The sequence below is a fragment of the Myxocyprinus asiaticus genome, chromosome 8 (genome assembly GCF_019703515.2).
Source record: "Myxocyprinus asiaticus isolate MX2 ecotype Aquarium Trade chromosome 8, UBuf_Myxa_2, whole genome shotgun sequence".
NCBI classification, from domain to species: domain Eukaryota; kingdom Metazoa; phylum Chordata; class Actinopteri; order Cypriniformes; family Catostomidae; genus Myxocyprinus; species Myxocyprinus asiaticus.
In genome coordinates, this window is record NC_059351.1 from 14,825,635 (window position 1) to 14,844,320 (window position 18,686).

General features: G+C 38.5%; 1 protein-coding gene across 1 annotated transcript; it reads left to right on the plus strand.

Moving 5' to 3' along the window:
• Nucleotides 1-14,803: 14,803 nt before the first annotated feature.
• Nucleotides 14,804-18,464, plus strand: LOC127445437 (suppressor of cytokine signaling 1-like). Its single transcript, XM_051705510.1, has 2 exons — nucleotides 14,804-15,270; nucleotides 17,219-18,464. The coding sequence occupies exon 2, from the start codon at nucleotides 17,266-17,268 to the stop codon at nucleotides 17,854-17,856; it is 591 nt and encodes a 196-aa protein (XP_051561470.1). The 5' UTR covers nucleotides 14,804-15,270; nucleotides 17,219-17,265; the 3' UTR covers nucleotides 17,857-18,464.
• The last annotated feature ends 222 nt before the right edge of the window (nucleotides 18,465-18,686 follow it).

Consider the following 18,686-nt stretch of genomic DNA (forward strand, 5'->3'; position numbering starts at 1 on the left):
AAAAGCATAAAAACCTAGCAGGGGTGCAATAACATGCAGTATTTTCACAAAGTTTAATTGCATAAGTTAAATTTAAATGTATATATTAATATATATATTTGTAAATATGTAAGTAAAAAGTAATTGCATTTTGTATACCATGTTTTGTTTGTTTGTTTGATTTGTTTGTTTTTTCAGGCAATGAAATGCCAGTAAGATTGAAGAGGATTTGTTTTTGTACCTGTAAGTATTAGAAAATAGTCTCTCTTTTTTTTTCTTCGATAGAACCTCAAATTTAACTAATTAAAAAGCTTTTTTTCAGTAGTTCCAGTATATTCTTATCAAAAATAATGTCAATCAAATTAGTTTGTATCAGTATAGGTGTATATCAGTATAGTGCTCTACAATAGCTCTGATCTGCTTACAAGAAGTGTAACTGACTCGCCTACAACACAAACAGTATCACATTTTGTCACTTTATTCTGTTGCTTTTCACTCTACATGTAGACACATAAATAACTGCTACTATTTCTCTTAACATGCTACAAACTGATAAAGACAACAGGCTCATGTCATGGCTGATGTTGTGTGCTTATTTTTATATTTAATAATCAAGAAATCATTGCTGAATACCCTGAAGAAATGGCAGACGTTAATCTTCAGACACCTGTGGAAACCAAACACTGCTTTTCTCCAAACCCTGAAAAAAAAAAAAAAAGACTAAACTTCATCCTCAGTCTACTTTGACTGAACTATTAAGTTGTGAGCGTGTATGTAAATGTAACTTAGAGGCAGTAAATGTCAGCATGATTTTACCATGTTAATACCATTTTGTTTGTTTCAGGAAGTATAATATGGAATAACGAGGGAATCTCAACAGAGGAGGCTGTGTAGTGGATCATGGGGAGGTTTGTGCAGCTCCTTGGCTAAAGATGAACTGGCCCGAAGGATTTTTGTACTCTGTAAGTTAATGCATTTACCTGTTTGTGTAGTATATGTGACAGCAATTAGTGTAACACTAGTTTACTTACATTTTTACATTTATATTTATTCATTTAGCAGACGTTTTTATCCAAAGCGACTTACAAATGAGGAATACAGTGACAGCAATTTGTCCTAAGGCAATAACATGAGCTGCAGTACAAAGTTTCAAATTGCTCAGAGACGTACAGGTATAAGGGAAGAAGGTGAGAGACTGGTGAAAGAATGGACTGAGAATGGATAAATGGTTACTCGGATATATGTTGAATGTGTATTTTTGCTGCTAAAACATGCCTTGTTTTATTGTTTCGGTATAGGATTCCATTTGTTAACATTAGTTAACAACATTAGTTAACATGAACTAACAATTATCAATATATATTTTTTACAACATTTATTAATCTTAATTTTACAATTGTTCATTGTAAGTTCATATTACATTAACTTATGTTTCCAAATGTATTACTATATGTTTTAATTAACATTAACTAAGATGAATAAATGCTGTAAAGTATTGTTCATTGTTAGTTCATGTTAACTAATGTTGTTAACTAATGGAACTTTATTGTAAAGTGTTACCATTCTTTCACTATTATTGTTTCTGAACCATGATAATCAGGGGAAAAAGTGTATATACTGTAGTAGTTTTACTTGATATTACACACATTTCAATATTACTTATGCTGGATACAGCAACTTATTGTTAAATCATTGGACTTTGCATTGTGAATAGTCTATCAAACAACATTGAGGTGTTGGCAACACATGAAAAATGGGCCTACCTTTAAATATATTTGATTTAATTAAGTCTGAATTCAGTTAGACAATGTTGATTTTATTAATAATTTCTTGTACTTTATTATTTACTATTTACAGTACAGTACTAGGTACAGTATAAAAAAACAAACAAAGAATTCACGGGCTGAAGATGTGGAAAGACATGTTGCTCAATGACCATGAAAAGCTCCTGATAGAGGTGGTGGAAAGAGAAAATGAGCATACCTCAACGCACAGTAATTTACTTTTAGAATTAAAGTATTCCTGATCAGTTTCATTCAAACAAATGGTTTAAATTATTTAAATATGTTTAAGTTTGCTCAGTATTAATTGAGTTTAATTAAAGCTGATTTGCCTTTTACCAAACTGTGTTGTTTGAAACATTAATTTTGTTTAGACCTACAACATTTTTAACTTCATACTTTAAATTTAAATACTTCAGATATATTCTGAAGTATATTATGTACTTTATAAGATTACTCAATTCAGTGAATTGATTTAATTATTACTCAGTTTAGATATTATTAATTAAAACAATGTGAGTTGAAAATGTGTCTTTCATGCATTTGTATATGGGCCTAATTGCTGTTTGTAAAATTGTTTTATTTTTTCATGCACATGTAAACACACATATATGTTTGTACAATGTTGTCAATAAATGTTCTTCATGCATTCAAGTGAGATCTTGTACATTTATTATAATGAGATGGTTATATAGATTTGTAAAAATGTATTATAAACTATAAATAAAATGCAAGAGAACATTTAGGCTGACCATCAATATTAAAAGGTAACTGTGGCATGGAGGGGCTTGGTCATATGTCCGTCTGCAGGAGAGGGAAAGCGGTAAGGATCGTCACCTGGGTTATGATTACTCTAACACCTTTCTCTAATTATAGTGATGGCGGAGGGAGACCTGAAAAGGCACGCCAGAGCGCCAGAGCGGGGAGAGATCACCAGGGACGAGCTGAGAGAAAGACTGGCAACATAAAGAGCCCTGGTTTTGATTTTGTTATAAGCCTTAACCTTTAACTGAAAAAATAAATATTGACCTTAACTGTTCACTGTCTCCTGACTCCTCCATTGCCCACGAACATAGAACTTCTACAGTGGTGCCAAAAACCCAGCTTTGGAGGAGAACGTCATTATGGAGTTCATACCACTGGGCGAAGTCTTCAAGACCCTCGCCAGCATCCAGCAAAGTCAACATCAAGCCCTCGTGGATGTACGCCTGGAGCACGAACAGTGTTTCCAAGTCCTGCTCCAGGCACAAGCGGAGGACTGGCATGTGCTCCAGAGCCTGATCACCAGAGAGGGGGCTGGCGCTGCAACCTCCCCGGAACCCACCCCACCCGTGGCCCTAATGAAGATGGGGCCGGATGATGACTCGGAGGCCTTCCTGGACCTTTTTGAGAAGACGGCGGAGGTATGGAAGTGGCCTTCCGACCAGTGGGCAGCCCGTTTATGACTCTTCAGGGAGGTGCAGCTGGTGGCACAACAACTTCCCGCCACCAGCCTCCTTAATTACCAACACCTGAAGAGCGCCATCCAGCAACGGGTCAGTCGTAGCCCCGGACAGTGTCGTCAGCTCTTCAGATCCTTGAGTTTCTGGAAGCACGGCCGCCTGTTCACTTTTGCCCAAAAGCTCTGGGATGCCTGCCAGAAATGGTTGCTGGCGGAGGGAACCCACGGCACCATGGATGTTGTCGACCTGGTGGTACTGGAGCAGTTTGTCACCCAGCTTACTCGAGGTATGTCCGAGTGGGTCCAGTGCCACCGCCCGGCGCCGCTGGAAGAGGCCGTCCAGCTGGCAGTGGACTACATGGCGCAAAAACAATTTCAATACGTTCTTGACCTTAGAGCAAAACTTCACACTTTAGGGCAGGTCACACAGGAGAATTTGCTCCAAGCGCAAGTACATCAAAGCCGACTGTATGACAGGGGCACTCAACTATGCGAATTTGCACAGGGAGATAAAGTGCTTGTATTGCTGCCCACTTCGAGCTCCAAATTACTCATCAAGTGGCAAGGACCCTTTGAGGTCACACGACGAGTTGGAGATCTCGATTATGAGGTTAGGTGAATGGATAGGGCAGGGGCATGTCAAACCAAACACCTCAACCTCCTCAACCCACGGAGGGAGGTGGTGCCTGTAGATTTGGTAATGGTAATTCCGGAGAGGACGAAGCTTGGGCTGGAGGTGACTCCCAAACCAAGTTCATTCACTCCGGTCCCTTGTGGAGACCACCTCTCACTGTTGCAGCTTACAGACATTGCCCGGATGCAAGCGGAATTTGTGGATGAGTTTTCAGCTCTTCTCGGTCGCACAAACCTCATAGAGCACCATATTGAGACCACCCCGGGGGTTGTGATTCCGCCCCTATCGCCTTCCTGAACACAAGAAAAAGGTTGTTCAGGAAGAATTAGAGGCATTGCTTGAAATGGGTGTTATACAAGATTCACACAGCGATTGGGCCAGCCCGGTAGTTCTGGTACTGAAGAGTGACGACTCGGTCCGGTTCTGTGTTAACTACTGGAAACTTAACGCAGTGTCCAAATTTGATGCTTATCCAATGCCACGAATTGATGAGTTACTCGATCAGTTGGCAGCAGCTCAATTTTACTTGATGCTGGACTTAACAAAGGTTTATTGGCAGATCCCTTTAACTCCAATATCCCAAATAAAAACAGCTTTTTCCACACCATTCAGATTACACCAATTCACTACGCTTCCGTTTGGTTTGTTTGGAGCCCCCGCCACATTTCAGCACCTCATGGACAAGGTCCTCAGACCGCATACGGCATATGCCGCCGCATATCTAGACGATATCATAATTTATAGTAATGACTGGCAGCGGCATTTGCAACATCTGGGGGGCAGTCCTGAGAGCACTGTGACAGGTGGGGCTCACGGCCAACCCGAAGAAGTTTGGGCGGGTGGAAGTTAGGTATCTGGGGTTCCACTTGGGTCAAGGACAGTGCGTCCACAGGTTAACAAATCCGCAGTGATCGCGACCTGTCCGGCATGCAAGACCAAAAAGGAGGTAAGGCAGTTTTTGGGGTTGGCTGGCTACAAGTGCCTAGTTACTGTGATGTCACCAGCCCGCTGACTGACCTTACTAAAAAGGGGGCCCCCGATCTGGTCCAGTGGACAGAGTCGTGCCAACAGGCTTTCCTGAAGGTAGAGTCTGCACTTTGTGGGGGACTGCTTTTGCATGCTCCTGACTTCTCTCGCCCCTTTATTTTATAGACTGATGCATCTGACAGGGGGCTGGGGGCGGTGCTCTCGCAGGAGGTGGGGGGGGAGGAATGGCCAGTGCTCTTTATTAGTCACAAGCTCTCCTTCCAGGAGACAAAGTACAGTACCATACCTTCACCCTCTGCTCTGATCACGCTCCTCTGCAGTGGCTCCACCACATGAAATATACTAATGCGTGGATCACCTGTTGGTATCTGGCTTTTCAGCCCTTTAAGTTCGAGGTGGTCCACAGACCAGGGGCGCAGATGGTCGTGGCTGACTTTCTCTCGAGAAATGAGGGGGGAGTGGGCAGGCCGGATGTTGCCCCGGCCTCAGTCGGCGGTGGGGGTATGTGGCATGGGGGGCGTAGTCATGTGTCAGTCTGTGGGAGAGAGAGCGGTAAGGATCGTCACCCTGGGTGGTGATCACTCTAACACCTCTCTCTAATTATAGGTATGATGGAAGGAGACCTGAAAAGGCACGCCAGAGTGGGGAGAGACCACCAGGGATGAGCTGAGAGAAAGACCGGCAACATAAAGAGCCTTGGATTTGAGTTGGCTATAAGCCGACCCCTTTAACTGAAAAAATAAATACTGACCTTAACTGTTTGCAGTCTCCTGACTCCTCCATTGCCCACAAACATAGAACTTCTACAGTAACATTTATAAACCGTTCATTGTTACATAACACTGGCAGCATTGGCACGTCACCGGCTGCCAGATTGATGTATCTATATATTACCTCATAGTCTTACCACGTTTACACAACTCAACTGACTATAATCAAGTTTAAATGGGGGCGCTTTAACTCACTTGCGTAATGCCCAATTCCCAATGTGCTCTAGGTCCTCGTGGTGGCGTAGTGACTTGCCTCAAACCGGGTGGTGGAGGACGAATCTCAGTTGCCTCCGCGTCTGAGACTGTCAATCCGCGCATCATCACATGGCTTGTTGAGCGCGTTACTGCGGAAACATAGCGCATGTGGAGGCTTCACGCTATTCTCTGCAGCATCCACGCACAACTCACCACGCACCCAACGAGAGCGAACCACATTATAGTGACCACGAGGAGGTTACCCCATGTGGCTCTACCCTCCCTAGCAACCAGGCCAATTTGGTTGCTTAGGAGACCTGGCTGAAGTCACTCAGCACGTGCTTGTGTAACTTAATTGATTCGCCGCCTCCAGACCAGCAATGATTGGCTGAACATCGTTGATGTGGCTTTTTAAATGGATGGTATGTTGCCATGAAAAAATCTGGATTCCGGAAGTAAATACAGCGGTAAACACCTGCAGCATGCTCTTGTAGCTACTGGATTATTAGGTAAATTAAGTGTTGAGCCACATAGAAGATATATATATCAGGCTTGCATACATTTTTTTAGCCACACATATCAACACTCATATGTTCCTTTGTTTCATGTACAGCAGTAGCCTACACCTTTTTTTTAAACATCTTTTTAGACTACAGACATGCCGACTTCTCCCGTGAAGACACGCATTCCGCTGACAAGCTTTGGTCATCTCATAACCGAGGTCAAGGTAGAGAAATAAGCCTTAATAACAACAGATATCATTTGTGCATGCTGTCATAAAAATGAAAAGAAATATTTTTTTAATTGTTTACCCTTCTCATGGAGAACTATATATACCCTTCTAATAGCCTAAGGGATAGTTCACCCAAAAATGCCAAACTCATCCTCTTGCCATCCCATATGTGTGACTTTCTTTCTTCTGCAGAACACAAATGAAGATTTTTAGAAGAGTGTCTCAGCTCTTTAGGTTCATACAATGCAAGTGAATAATGAACAGAACTTTAAAGCCCCAAAAATGACATAAAGGCAGCATAAAAGTAATCCATATGACTCCAGTGGTTTAATCCATGTCTTCAGAAGCAGTATAACAGGTGTTCTAAAGATGTAGATGTAACCACTGGAGTTGCATGGATTACTTTAATGCTGCCCTTATGTGCTTCCTGGACCTTCAGAATTCTGGCCACCATTCACTTGGATGGACTAACAGAGCTGAGATATTCTTCTGAAAATCTTTGTGTTCTGCAGAAGAAAATCATACACATCTGCATGAGGGTGAGTAAATGATGGGTGATGTGTATGACTTTCTTTAGCAGAACAAAACAGAAATTTTTAGAAGAATATCTCAATTTTGTAGGTCCATTCAATGCAAGTAAATGAAGACCAGAACTTATTTTTTTTTTTTCCAATTTGTCCAATTTGTCCAATTTATTTTTATTTTATATTTTGGGTGAACTGTCCCTTTAACTTTTATGACTGACATTCTAACAAAAAAACAAAAAACAAAAACAAAAACAAAAAATCAAACATACTACTGTGTTAACTGGACGACAAGATATCTGGGTAATACCATGTTATCTTGGACACGTATCATATTACTACCATGGTATTTCTAGGGACGTTTGAGCAGTGGTGGGCTGTGCATTAAAAGTCTTCAGTGTGATTCATGCCATTAAGAAAACACAGTTTCACAATGAATAAGACACCCTATGCCTTTGGGCATCATACATTATGTCGCAGCTAACTAATAATACCAGCTGACATTTATAATAGCGTGACCAGACAGTCCCGGTTTTGGTGGTCTGTCCCCAGCTGGAGCTGTCCCCGGAAATGTCCCCGTTTTTCCAGAGTGTTCAAAACAGCCAGCATAGTGAAATATTACATGGCAAGAAACATAGCCTGAGCAACAAAGTCTACCATGTGCTGTTTATTTTGACCCACAGCTCGCTATAGCAGCTTCAATTCATTCGTCTTCCTTCACTGATTATTTGGTCGGGCCAGTTTTGCCATTAAGAACTGGACCAGGCAATTGAAGAGACTTATCATCATTGTTATAAACTTAAAGGTAAGGGACATACTTGCTATTTATGTTATAAAGTTATATTGTTATGTGTTTTATAATAGGTTCTGAATTCGGCATGGGGTTGTATTGAAAGTTTGGCCTTCATAATGCGGGAATTCCTGCACAGACCACACAAACTATAACATTCTGGTGAAAAGTAGTCAAATTAATCCCAGCAGATGAACAGATAAAATCAACAATTTTATCTTTGTATTGGACTGTAAAACCAATCAGTGTGATAATCTCTCAGTGTGATCAGTGTAATATTCACACACTAAAGGAAGCACCTTCTGACATACACTATATTGCCAAAAGTATTCGCTCATCTGCCTTTAGACGCATATGAACTTAAGTGACATCCCATTCTTAATCCATAGGGTTTAATATGACGTCGGCCCACCCTTTGCAGCTATAACAGCTTCAACTCTTCTGGGAAGGCTTTCCACAAGGTTTAGGAGTGTGTTTATGGGAATTTTTGTCCATTCTTCCAGAAGCGCATTTGTGAGGTCAGACACTGATGTTGGACAAGAAGGCCTGGCTCGCAGTCTTCGCTCTAATTCATCCCAAAGGTGCTCTATCGGGTTGAGGTCAGGACTCTGTGCAGGCCAGTCAAGTTCTTCCACACCAAACTTGTTCATCCATGTCTTTATGGACCTTGCTTTGTGCACTGGTGCGCAGTCATGTTGGAACAGGAAGGGGCCATCCCCAAACTGTTCCCACAAAGTTGGGAGCATGGAATTGTCCAAAATCTCTTGGTATGCTGAATCATTCAGAGTTCCTTTCACTGGAACTAAGGGGCCAAGCCCAGCTCCTGAAAAACAACCCCACACCATAATCCCCCCTCCACCAAACTTCACAATTGGCACAATGCAGTCAGACAAGTACCGTTCTCCTGGCAACCGCCAAACCCAGACTCGTCCATCAGACTGCCAGATGGAGAAGCGTGATTCGTCACTCCAGAGAACTCGTCTCCACTGCTCTAGAGTCCTGTGGCAGCGTGCTTTACACCACTGCATCCGACGCTTTGCATTGCACTTGGTGATATATGGCTTGGATGCAGCTGCTCGGCCATGGAAACCCATTCCATGAAGCTCTCTACACACTGTTCTTGAGCTAATCTGAAGGCCACATGAACTTTGGAGGTCTGTAGCGATTGACTCTGAGGAAAGTTGGCGACCTCTGCGCACTATGCGCCTCAGCATCCGCTGACCCCGCTCTGTCATTTTACGTGGCCTACCACTTCGTGGCTGAGTTGCTGTCATTCCCAATCACTTCCACTTTGTTATAATACCACTGACATTTGACTGTGGAATATTTAGTAGTGAGGAAATTTCACGGCTGGACTTGTTGCACAGGTGGCATCCTATCACAGTACCACGCTGGAATTCACTGAGCTCCTGAGAGCGGCTCATTCTTTCACAAATGTTTGTAGAGGCAGTCTGCATGCCTAGGTGCTTCATTTTATACACCTGTGGCCATGGAAGTGATTGGAACACCTGAATTCAATTATTTGGATGGGTGAGCGAATACTTTTGGCAATATAGTGTATTTGCTCAATTGTTGTTTTAACTTATAACCAAAATAGATTTCAAAAAAGAATATGACATTAATAACATGGAAAAATAAATAAAATGTATAATAAAATATCTGCAAAGAAATGTACAGTTAGTCAGTACATTACAGCATAGATTACATCATGCCTTGCAGGAAAACAAGTGACTGAAACAGAGCACCATAACGCATAAGACTTGATCAAAATAAAAGGTAGTAATTAAGAAAAACAGGTCCATATGAGATAGTATTATGATAATAATAATAATTATTATTAGACCACTAAAAATGATCAACTTTACCCCCATGTTTGAATTTCACTAAGACAAAGGCTACTGTATTTAATAGAGCATGATACGGCACACCGTAAATATTATTTCCATGATTTGTTAACTTTGCCAAATCAACTTAGATTCACTAATTTGTTCAGATAACATAAGAATTTGTGTTTTTATTGAGTAAACTAATGGCACAATATAATGTAAAATAATAATAATAATAATAATAATAAATAATTCCACTAATTGTTATTTACTATACCTTTTTATTCAAATATAATTTATTTATTTTATTTTACTTCAAATTTAAATGAACTCAAAATTTAAAGGCAACCATGTTATTTACTTTTTTTTTTTAAGTTAAAGCAAATAATTTCTTACAGTGCATAGTTCAGCACATCACCACATTCACCATGGTCAGAATACATAAAATCCAATTTGTCCTCTTTTTTAGTAAGTAACATGAAATTTCAATGACCTATTGACCACTGAACTTGAAATGTCCCCGTTTTTCATTTCAGAAATCTGGTCACCCTAATTTATAAACACGTCCACGCACGAAAGCCAGAACTTGAAACGACATTTAATGCTCAAGCAAGCCTAATTTTAACTGCAGCATGACTGTTTTGTGAAATGAACGTCTCCCGAACAAATCATAATTTTTCATATTAATCTACCAACGAGGTCTATAATACCTGGAAAAATATATCTAATAATATTTGCTATTTAAATGTTGCTTGCAATAAATATCGTTTCGTCAGGGTACACGGTTATGCTGTGTTCCATTCAAATTGGATGTGGGATTTCCTACTTGATATCTCCGACCATAAATGCATCCCATTCCCCGATATTCGGAAGATGACGTTTAAGGAAACAAAAACTGCAACACTCCCGTTAGCTTAGCAGGGGTATGACTCTCATTAGAGATGTCTCCTAGCAACCCAACTGATAAACAATGCTGCAGCGCTACCATTTGCGCTACAGGTGTACGATTATCAAAAGAGATTATAATGTTTTTTACACCTGTTTCTGCAGGCGTTTGTTAAACAAGCTTTAATATCATGTAATGTGGAAACAAACTCATTTATCGATATTACTTAATAAAGTGAATGTTTATCACTTGCTTTGTATATCTCCCTGAGTGTTGACATGTTTGTGTGACATCATGCCCCTGCATCTCAGCGAAATCGGAGTTGAGAATTTCTGCACGAGCCTACAAGTTGTAATTCTGACTTCAAGATGCATTCCATTGCACTTTTCCTAGTAGGAAGTTGTAAAATCCGACTTTCCGAGTTGAATGGAACACAGCACTACTTTTCAAAACTTGATCGACACTGAATGCTCAAGCAGCCTAATTTACACTTAGAAAACTCTGATGTTGCTATAACAATGCAAAAAGCAATTTACTTGAAGTGAAAATCAGTCCTCCTTTCCTGTTTAATAAATTAAGCAATCACACAGTCATGCAGAACATCTCGTGTTTTCAAATCCATAAGGATCTCTTTCACAATGGCGATAGCCGCAGTAATGACAGTCAACTCATCAGCTATAGATTTTTTTTATTTTTTATTTTATTTTTTTAAATTTATAATATAGTATTCTTTCCTTTTATTTGTGGGGATAAAACCAAATATAACATTTTCTAAACACAAAGAAAAACTGCAGTCAATGTTATCAATTATAAATCTAGTCAAATCTTTCCAAAATGTCCTTACATGAGCACAGTGCCAAAATAAATGAAACAAGGTTTCAGCCAATGTATTGCAAAAAGAACAATATCCTTTTTAAATTTGACAAGAAAATTATTTACTGGGTAGTATCTGTGTAAGATTTTGAAAGTTATTTCCTTAACTTTATTTACCAATAAATATTTGTTTGACAAAGTTCAGATGGTCTTCCATAATATACCTTCCACCAGTCTATTCCAATAAACAATACAGTTTGGCATGGTGACAATGTCTTTTTGAAGTAAAGAATGAATAGTTTTATTAACATTTAAAACTCCGGGGGCAAAACAAAGTTTCCCAGTTGCAGTATCAAATAAATCAAAAGCAGAAGGGGGTGCAATACTGTTTTGAGTGTTAGCTCTGAATAATGCCAAGACCCCTATGGGAATCGCATCCATGACAATAGAAAACTCCCTTGGTGTTACTGGGATTTTGACTCATCAGCTATAGATCTCAGGCTCTTTGCTTTCAAATTACGTCACTTAAAGCATGATTGTCACTCAAGGCCAGCTAGAAGGCCTCGACCAGGACATATCCTAATGATCACATCCACCAAGAACAAATAAATCAATCTGATTGGCTGATGAATCTGACAATCTGACTTTTGTTGCCCATTCATTTGCACTGTTGAGGGATTCTGTGGAAATTCTGAAGGCCTGATGGGGTGGAGCTCAGACTCACGCACTGCTTCCAGCATTCAATTTGTGAAACAGTTGTCACATTTCGCTAGGGAATAAATTCTGACTGGATACGTTTTTCGTTTTTCTCTATTTGTTTACAGATTAATTAAGAGTGGAAATATTTATTTATTTGGCATGTTAGGCCAGCAGAGAAGGCTTTGCTGGCCCTGAGAATTCGCCACTGTGTTTGAGTACCATGTAAATACTGTGATTGAGGGATATGCCCGAAGCCGAATACCTTATTTGGAAAGGCAAGTAATGACTTCAAAACGAATAACGGATTCTGACATTTCTCTTTTCGCTTGAGACCTCTTGCCTCCAGAATAATGCTGTTATACATGCACAGACAAACGAAAATTCTGTTTCATGCAGATATTAATATCTGAAATACCAGGAGAAACCACAACATGTTCCACAGTTAATGAAGCTTACAAATTCAGCTTCATCTAGTAAGAAAAAAAAAGAATAAAATAATATTTTTAAAATAATAACTGTATATTATATTATTATTATTATTATTATTAGGCTATTATTATGAAAAGGCATATACAAGGCATATTTTATTAATAGAAACTATAAATGTAAGAGTAATACTTAAAAATGGGCATTTCATTTAGTTAGTATTCATGTCATGTGATTCCCTGTTTCCATGTCAAGTCATGTGATCGTCCTGTTTCCCTCCATGTTCATGTGTCTTGTTTCCATTGGTTTATTGTTTTGTTATCTTGTTATCAGTTCTAGTTTGTCATTGGTTTAAGTTTATTAGTCTTGTCATCTTGTTTATATTTCTGTCTGTTCATTGGTTGTCTTGTTACCCTTGTCCATGTATTTATACCCTCATGTTTGCCATGGTCCTTTGTCAGGTATTGTGTTAATGTAACTTTGTTGGGTTAGTCATGTCCATGTCCATGTCCATGTTTGAATTTACGGTTTTGGGATTTCATGTTTGTAATAAACTGCACTTGGGTTCTTCACATCATCTCGTCTTCGTCTGCCTGTCATTGCCAGCCAGCGTTACAGCCTCACTGTAACCCAGATTTTTGCTTTTTTTTTTTTCAGTCAAAATGAATTTTTGTGGTGATCAACATTATGCCACAAATGCTGTCCATTGATCTTAACTTGTATTGAACTTGGAACATTCCTTTAAGAATTATGAGCTGTTAACAAAGGGCATGTCTCATTGTTAAAGACACCATTTATCAAAATTTTTGAATACAACTAATGAATAAGAAATGTCAAACAACATACTGGGGGGGGAGAGAAAGGAAAAAATGGGTGCACACCTAGTTGTGAAAGTGTCCTAGAAACGGTGTCTCCCTTTCACATTGATTTGTGTCTTGATTGCATTTGGTTCTCCCTCTTATTCTCTTCCCTTTTCTAGTTTGTTCTTGCCACACATGGTGCTCTTGCACTCCCAGCTGCTGCCTACATGCTGAGACGCAGCAGGAAGAAGGAACTTAAAACAGCATCTGCGTCCTCAAACAACAAATGGAAAGTTTGGGGTTTTGGGGGGTTAAAAAGTACAATAAATTATTCATGAACACCAAATGAATTGGCCATGGTTAATGAAACTTATGTTTTTTATATGTCCATGGCCAGATGTTTGCTTTCTTTATAATTCACACAGATTGTTGTCCATTTTACTCTTTTAGTGTATGCTTATAAAGTGTTTTTTCTTTCTTCATAAAAACAATATTGTGAGTTTCAGGGCTTTCTTTCAAATCAAAAGCTGCTTTGTTTTAAACTAGAAGTGCAGGTACCTGGTTCAACTAAGTGAAACAAATGAAAAAGCACCTGTATTCAGGTCTGGTGTGTGGTGGGTTGTGGTGAGTTTTTTTTTTTTTTTTTGAGACTAGGACAATACACCCAGCTGAAGCAAATCTTTGGGGTGAATGTGTTATTGATGTGTTAGGCAGTTGATGACACTGGTGAGGATAGTTGGTCTTCTTGGGAAAAAAAAAAAAAAAAATTTCAAGACTTCTGCAGAAAGAACGGTAAACCACATAGCCTCTATTAACAGTTTATTTTTAAAACTGCATTTATGTCATGAAATGAATTGGTGTCCATGGGGGACAAAAAAGTTAAATTGCACACTTGTGTGACTGATATAGGTGTATGCTAGTATATATGAAGTCTATAAAAGAAAATCATAAATAAAAGAAATCTTACTATACATATAAAATGTTGTAAAATACTTATATATATATACTAAAGGAATATTATACATTTTTGTTTACCAAACAAAACAATCGGAGCCGGGATGATTGACCCGAGGGGGCATTTAAAATTTCGAAGGGGTACAGATTTATCACTTTACACTAAGAAGTAATGCTGCTGAAAATGAAGTTTTTTCTTGTCTACAGTCTGACTGTAGCCTGATAGAAAATTGTGCTTCTTAAAATCTATTCACAACATAGATCATATTTATGAATATTTGCTTTTTAGTTAATATACATTTTGTGTTTAAGATTACAGTCCTAAAAAATAATCAAATAAAGCAGGCCTAAAATGTATTACCTTTTAATCATTAATCTCTTGTAAACGCAGATTACAAGGTGAAGATCACGTGATTTAAAGTAAGCCGAGGTTCAAAGTGAAAGGAAAACCAAAGTAGGACTTTACAACAGACTAAACATAAAGACATTTGCACAACCCCTTTTGCTTCAGTTATTGTGAAAATAAACTGTAGTTTCTTGCATCTTTCATATGCGTTACTGATGTCTTTTTTATTGCCACGATCTTGGCCATAGTGACGGGCTAACATTGAGTTGAGGGGGGTGTTGGGAGTGATTCAGTTATTCACGCTAGTTGCCAAATCTATCCCCATTCCTAAATCTAGCATTTCACTTTGCACGTTACGCATTGCTTTTGAGTGACATACAGTATATGCGTCTTTCGTATCATAAATTGACTATAACTTGTTCACATCGCAACGTTCCAACATCCACAGTCAGAGAGCTCTTGGAAGAGATCCTCCAGTGATTGGTATGCCTGAGGCGAGACAGCTCTGCGCGCGTGTGTGTGTGTTGGTGCAAAAAACTTTCGGTTTCGCTACGCTATTCTTTCAATAAGGTAAGGTTCAGCCTTTTGGAAGAATGATGATACATCTCAAAAAGTAGTGTCGCAGGAAAGCTTGACACAATTCTGGAGAAGTTGAGTTAGTCAACATCAAAACTACAATTACTGCGGTAAGTGGTTTTTGATTTGAGAGCTGGACTGAGGGGCTTTTTTCAGATTTCACTGCAGGTTGAAAGAACGCGCTCAATGTAGACCGCTCTCAATGTTTGTATGAAAACCTATTCCGTATACATGCAGCATAAGTGTTATTCGAAATATGAAGTTTACAAACAATTTGTGACTGTTAGAGCTGCTTGTAAAAATTGTAACTCGTTGATCTGTCTTTCATTCTTAAAAGTAAAAGTAAAAAAAAAAAAGGGACTTTTCATCATGCAATAGGAGTATCTTCTGATGTTGCTGAAATCTTCGAATGTGCTTCTAAGAACCATTTTCTTTATTAGAATGTTGTACAAGTAGGGTCCTCAATGGAATATATATATATATATATATATATATATATATATATATATATATATATATATATATATATAGGCAATTTTTCTTTCTTTGTCTTTTCGTGTCTGTGCGTTTTACAGAATTATAGAATCATATCTGTAACTCATTTTGTCATTGTTTTGTAGAACCGTTCTGATAACATCTGTGTAAAAATGCATTAGCGTTATTTTAAGAATAGATGATTTTCGGCTAGCGAAACTCCCTGGCACTACAGTAGAAGAATCATTCGCAGAAGTTACAGTCAGAGACATTTGCTTTTCTTGTCTTTTTCTGTTAGGATACAATGGGGCTAAAGGCGCACCTTAAGAAAAGTTTGCTTTTTTTCTGGTCACAAAGTGTATCAAGATTGAAAAAAAAAAATAAATAAATAAATAAAAAATAAAAAAAGAAAGAAAAAAATGATTATTTATTGAATATTAATGGAGTAATTAAATAAATAATAATAGAAGGTTATTTTGATTCAAATTCTTTAAAAAATAAAATAAAAAATAAATAAATGTTTACTTGGGGTAAAAGGTGTAAATATAGGGACAATAGTTATAGAGCAAAATTTGTCAATTTAGGCAAATACTTTTGAGACAGATAGATGTTTTTCTCCCCTAGTAACAAGTCAAGATAATGTTTCGAAATAACCACTGTAGAAAAGGGTGCACCATTTCCTGTTCATTTCAATCACGTTTTGCATTTCAGAACATCTCTAGTGTTCTATAAACAAATGACAACCCGATCTCAGGAAAATCCTTTACATATTTTACGGTTTGGCTGTTTCCTATGATTTCATATGATTTGGCTGGTATGAATTCGTACGATTTCATCATGTGCAAATGTCCAGATGTGTAATGGAGTTCTGCATGTGAAGTGTCAAGGACATTCTTATTAATATTGTGCAGTTGTTCATACGAATTAGCCAAATTTAGAAAAGTCATACGAATCCATATGATTTCATGTGAGAGTGTGTCAAAATCAAACTTTAGGCATTGCAGGCAATGATCTAATGGATCAGGGGTATTTTGCAGTGTATAGTGACAAACAGGTGCTTATGAAAGTAATGTGGTAGTTTTTGTTGCTGTTTAGTGTTTTGGTAGAAAACAAAATCAAAAGTGCCTTTTACCCCAGGCAGGCTTTAGCCCCATTACCGTAATGTTTTTTTTTTTTTTTTTCATTACAGTGAGAACCACATTTAAATAGTACTATCAAATATTTTGCTTGATATCAATCATCAGTCAATTGATCAATTTCACACTACAAAGAAATAACTAATTGTTGCAGAGAAATAATTCATTGTTGGTCATGGTGACATAACAGACTGCCTCAAGCAAATTCTTATTTTAAATGCCAAGTACTAATGGGAAGACATATTTATTTTACTGTGTTTTGAGTCTTGAGAATAATCTGCATGTAAATAGTGAAATTGAAACTTTTTCTATGATAAAGCAGGGTGCAAATGACATCAAAATGGCTTTCCCACACACACACACACACACACACAGACTTTCCCGAATGTGTCTAGGCAAGCGCTCTTCGCATCTCTTGTTGTTACAACTCTTTGTCTTTCTCCCTCAGGCTGCACAGAATTACTCGTTTATGTGTTGGGATCATGGAGGAATGTCATGATTGGGCCCCAATCCAGAATGGTCCAACACAATGACACTGACCTCACAGTTGCACCACAAGGCCCATCCAAGCCAGCAGAGCACCCTACGCCCTGTCCTGTCCCACCAACTCACTTTCGGCCCTTTCGGCATGAGCAGGACTGTAATCTCATCACCAAGGCTGTGCATCACTTGAGCCACAGTGGATTTTATTGGGGTCCCTTAGATGTGGATGAGGCTCACGCACAACTTGCCAAGCTCCCCCTTGGGACATTCTTAATCAGGGATAGCATGCAGGCAAATGTTTTCTTCACTCTAAGCTATCAGGCTCCCGAGGGACCAACCAGTGTACGGGTGCTCCTCAAAGATGGGGGTTTTAGTTTGGCTGGGAGTAAACACACTTTCCCTTGCCTATTTGCCCTGCTGCAATACTATATAGCTTCCCCAAAAAAGAGCCTGAGTATGCCCTATCGTGGAGAAGCAGCACAGAGCCTACAAGAACTGGCAAGGAGAGCAGTAGTGCAAAGTTTTGGGAAAGATAGCATTCAACAACTGCCTGTGAGCAAGAAGCTTAAAGATTTTCTGTGGTTGTACCCATTTAGTATATGAACATATAACAGATTGTTACAGATTGCAGCGATCCAACTAGAACATACTGTAGTGTTTTTAAGTGTGTGATTGTTTGGGTTATTCTCAGAAAAATGCACTACAACAAAGTTTTATTTGAAAGATACTGCATAATAAGTAGCCTACTTTACGTTGGTACTGGTAAAGTACTACAATCTGTATTACTGTATATCAGGATCAGATCAGAATCAGAATGATCTTTAATGCCAAGTGTGCTCACGTACACAAGGATTGTTTTTTTCGGTGAATGGGGAAACAAGCAAGTGGACACAAAATATTACAGTGACACACAGAATATAAAACAAGGTAAAAGTATAAATAGACATACAAAGAAAAAAAAATATATATATATATATATTTAAATAGTATTGTTTGTCTTTATATATGAATGTAAACCATCGAATACACAGCACTGGTAGTGGCCGATGTCAGTATGAAAATTTAAATCATGGGTTCTTTATATTGGTACATACTCTATATACAGTACAACATGTAGACTATAAAATCTATAATGTGTATTGTAAATCAATAATATTCTGCCATGCAGATATTCCATCCATTTCACCCAGTTTGATGTTAAATATTTTTGTTTAGGATTTCTTTTTATTACAATAAAGTTAATTTAATTGATCTGTTTAATGATTTATGCTTTTCTATGCACTAATGGGTTGCTTGTAATCTGACCCAACCAGGAATATCCAGGCACCTCTCACATACTAACTTCACAGACTTCACAATTCAACAGCCCATCTTGGGGAAAATATGAAATGAAAATATAAGTTATGTACCCACCAGGTCCCCCCCATTCATTT

Bases quoted from the DNA above. Each gene is read 5' to 3' on its own strand.
- LOC127445437 (XM_051705510.1), top strand. From the start codon at position 17,266: ATGATTGGGCCCCAATCCAGAATGGTCCAACACAATGACACTGACCTC.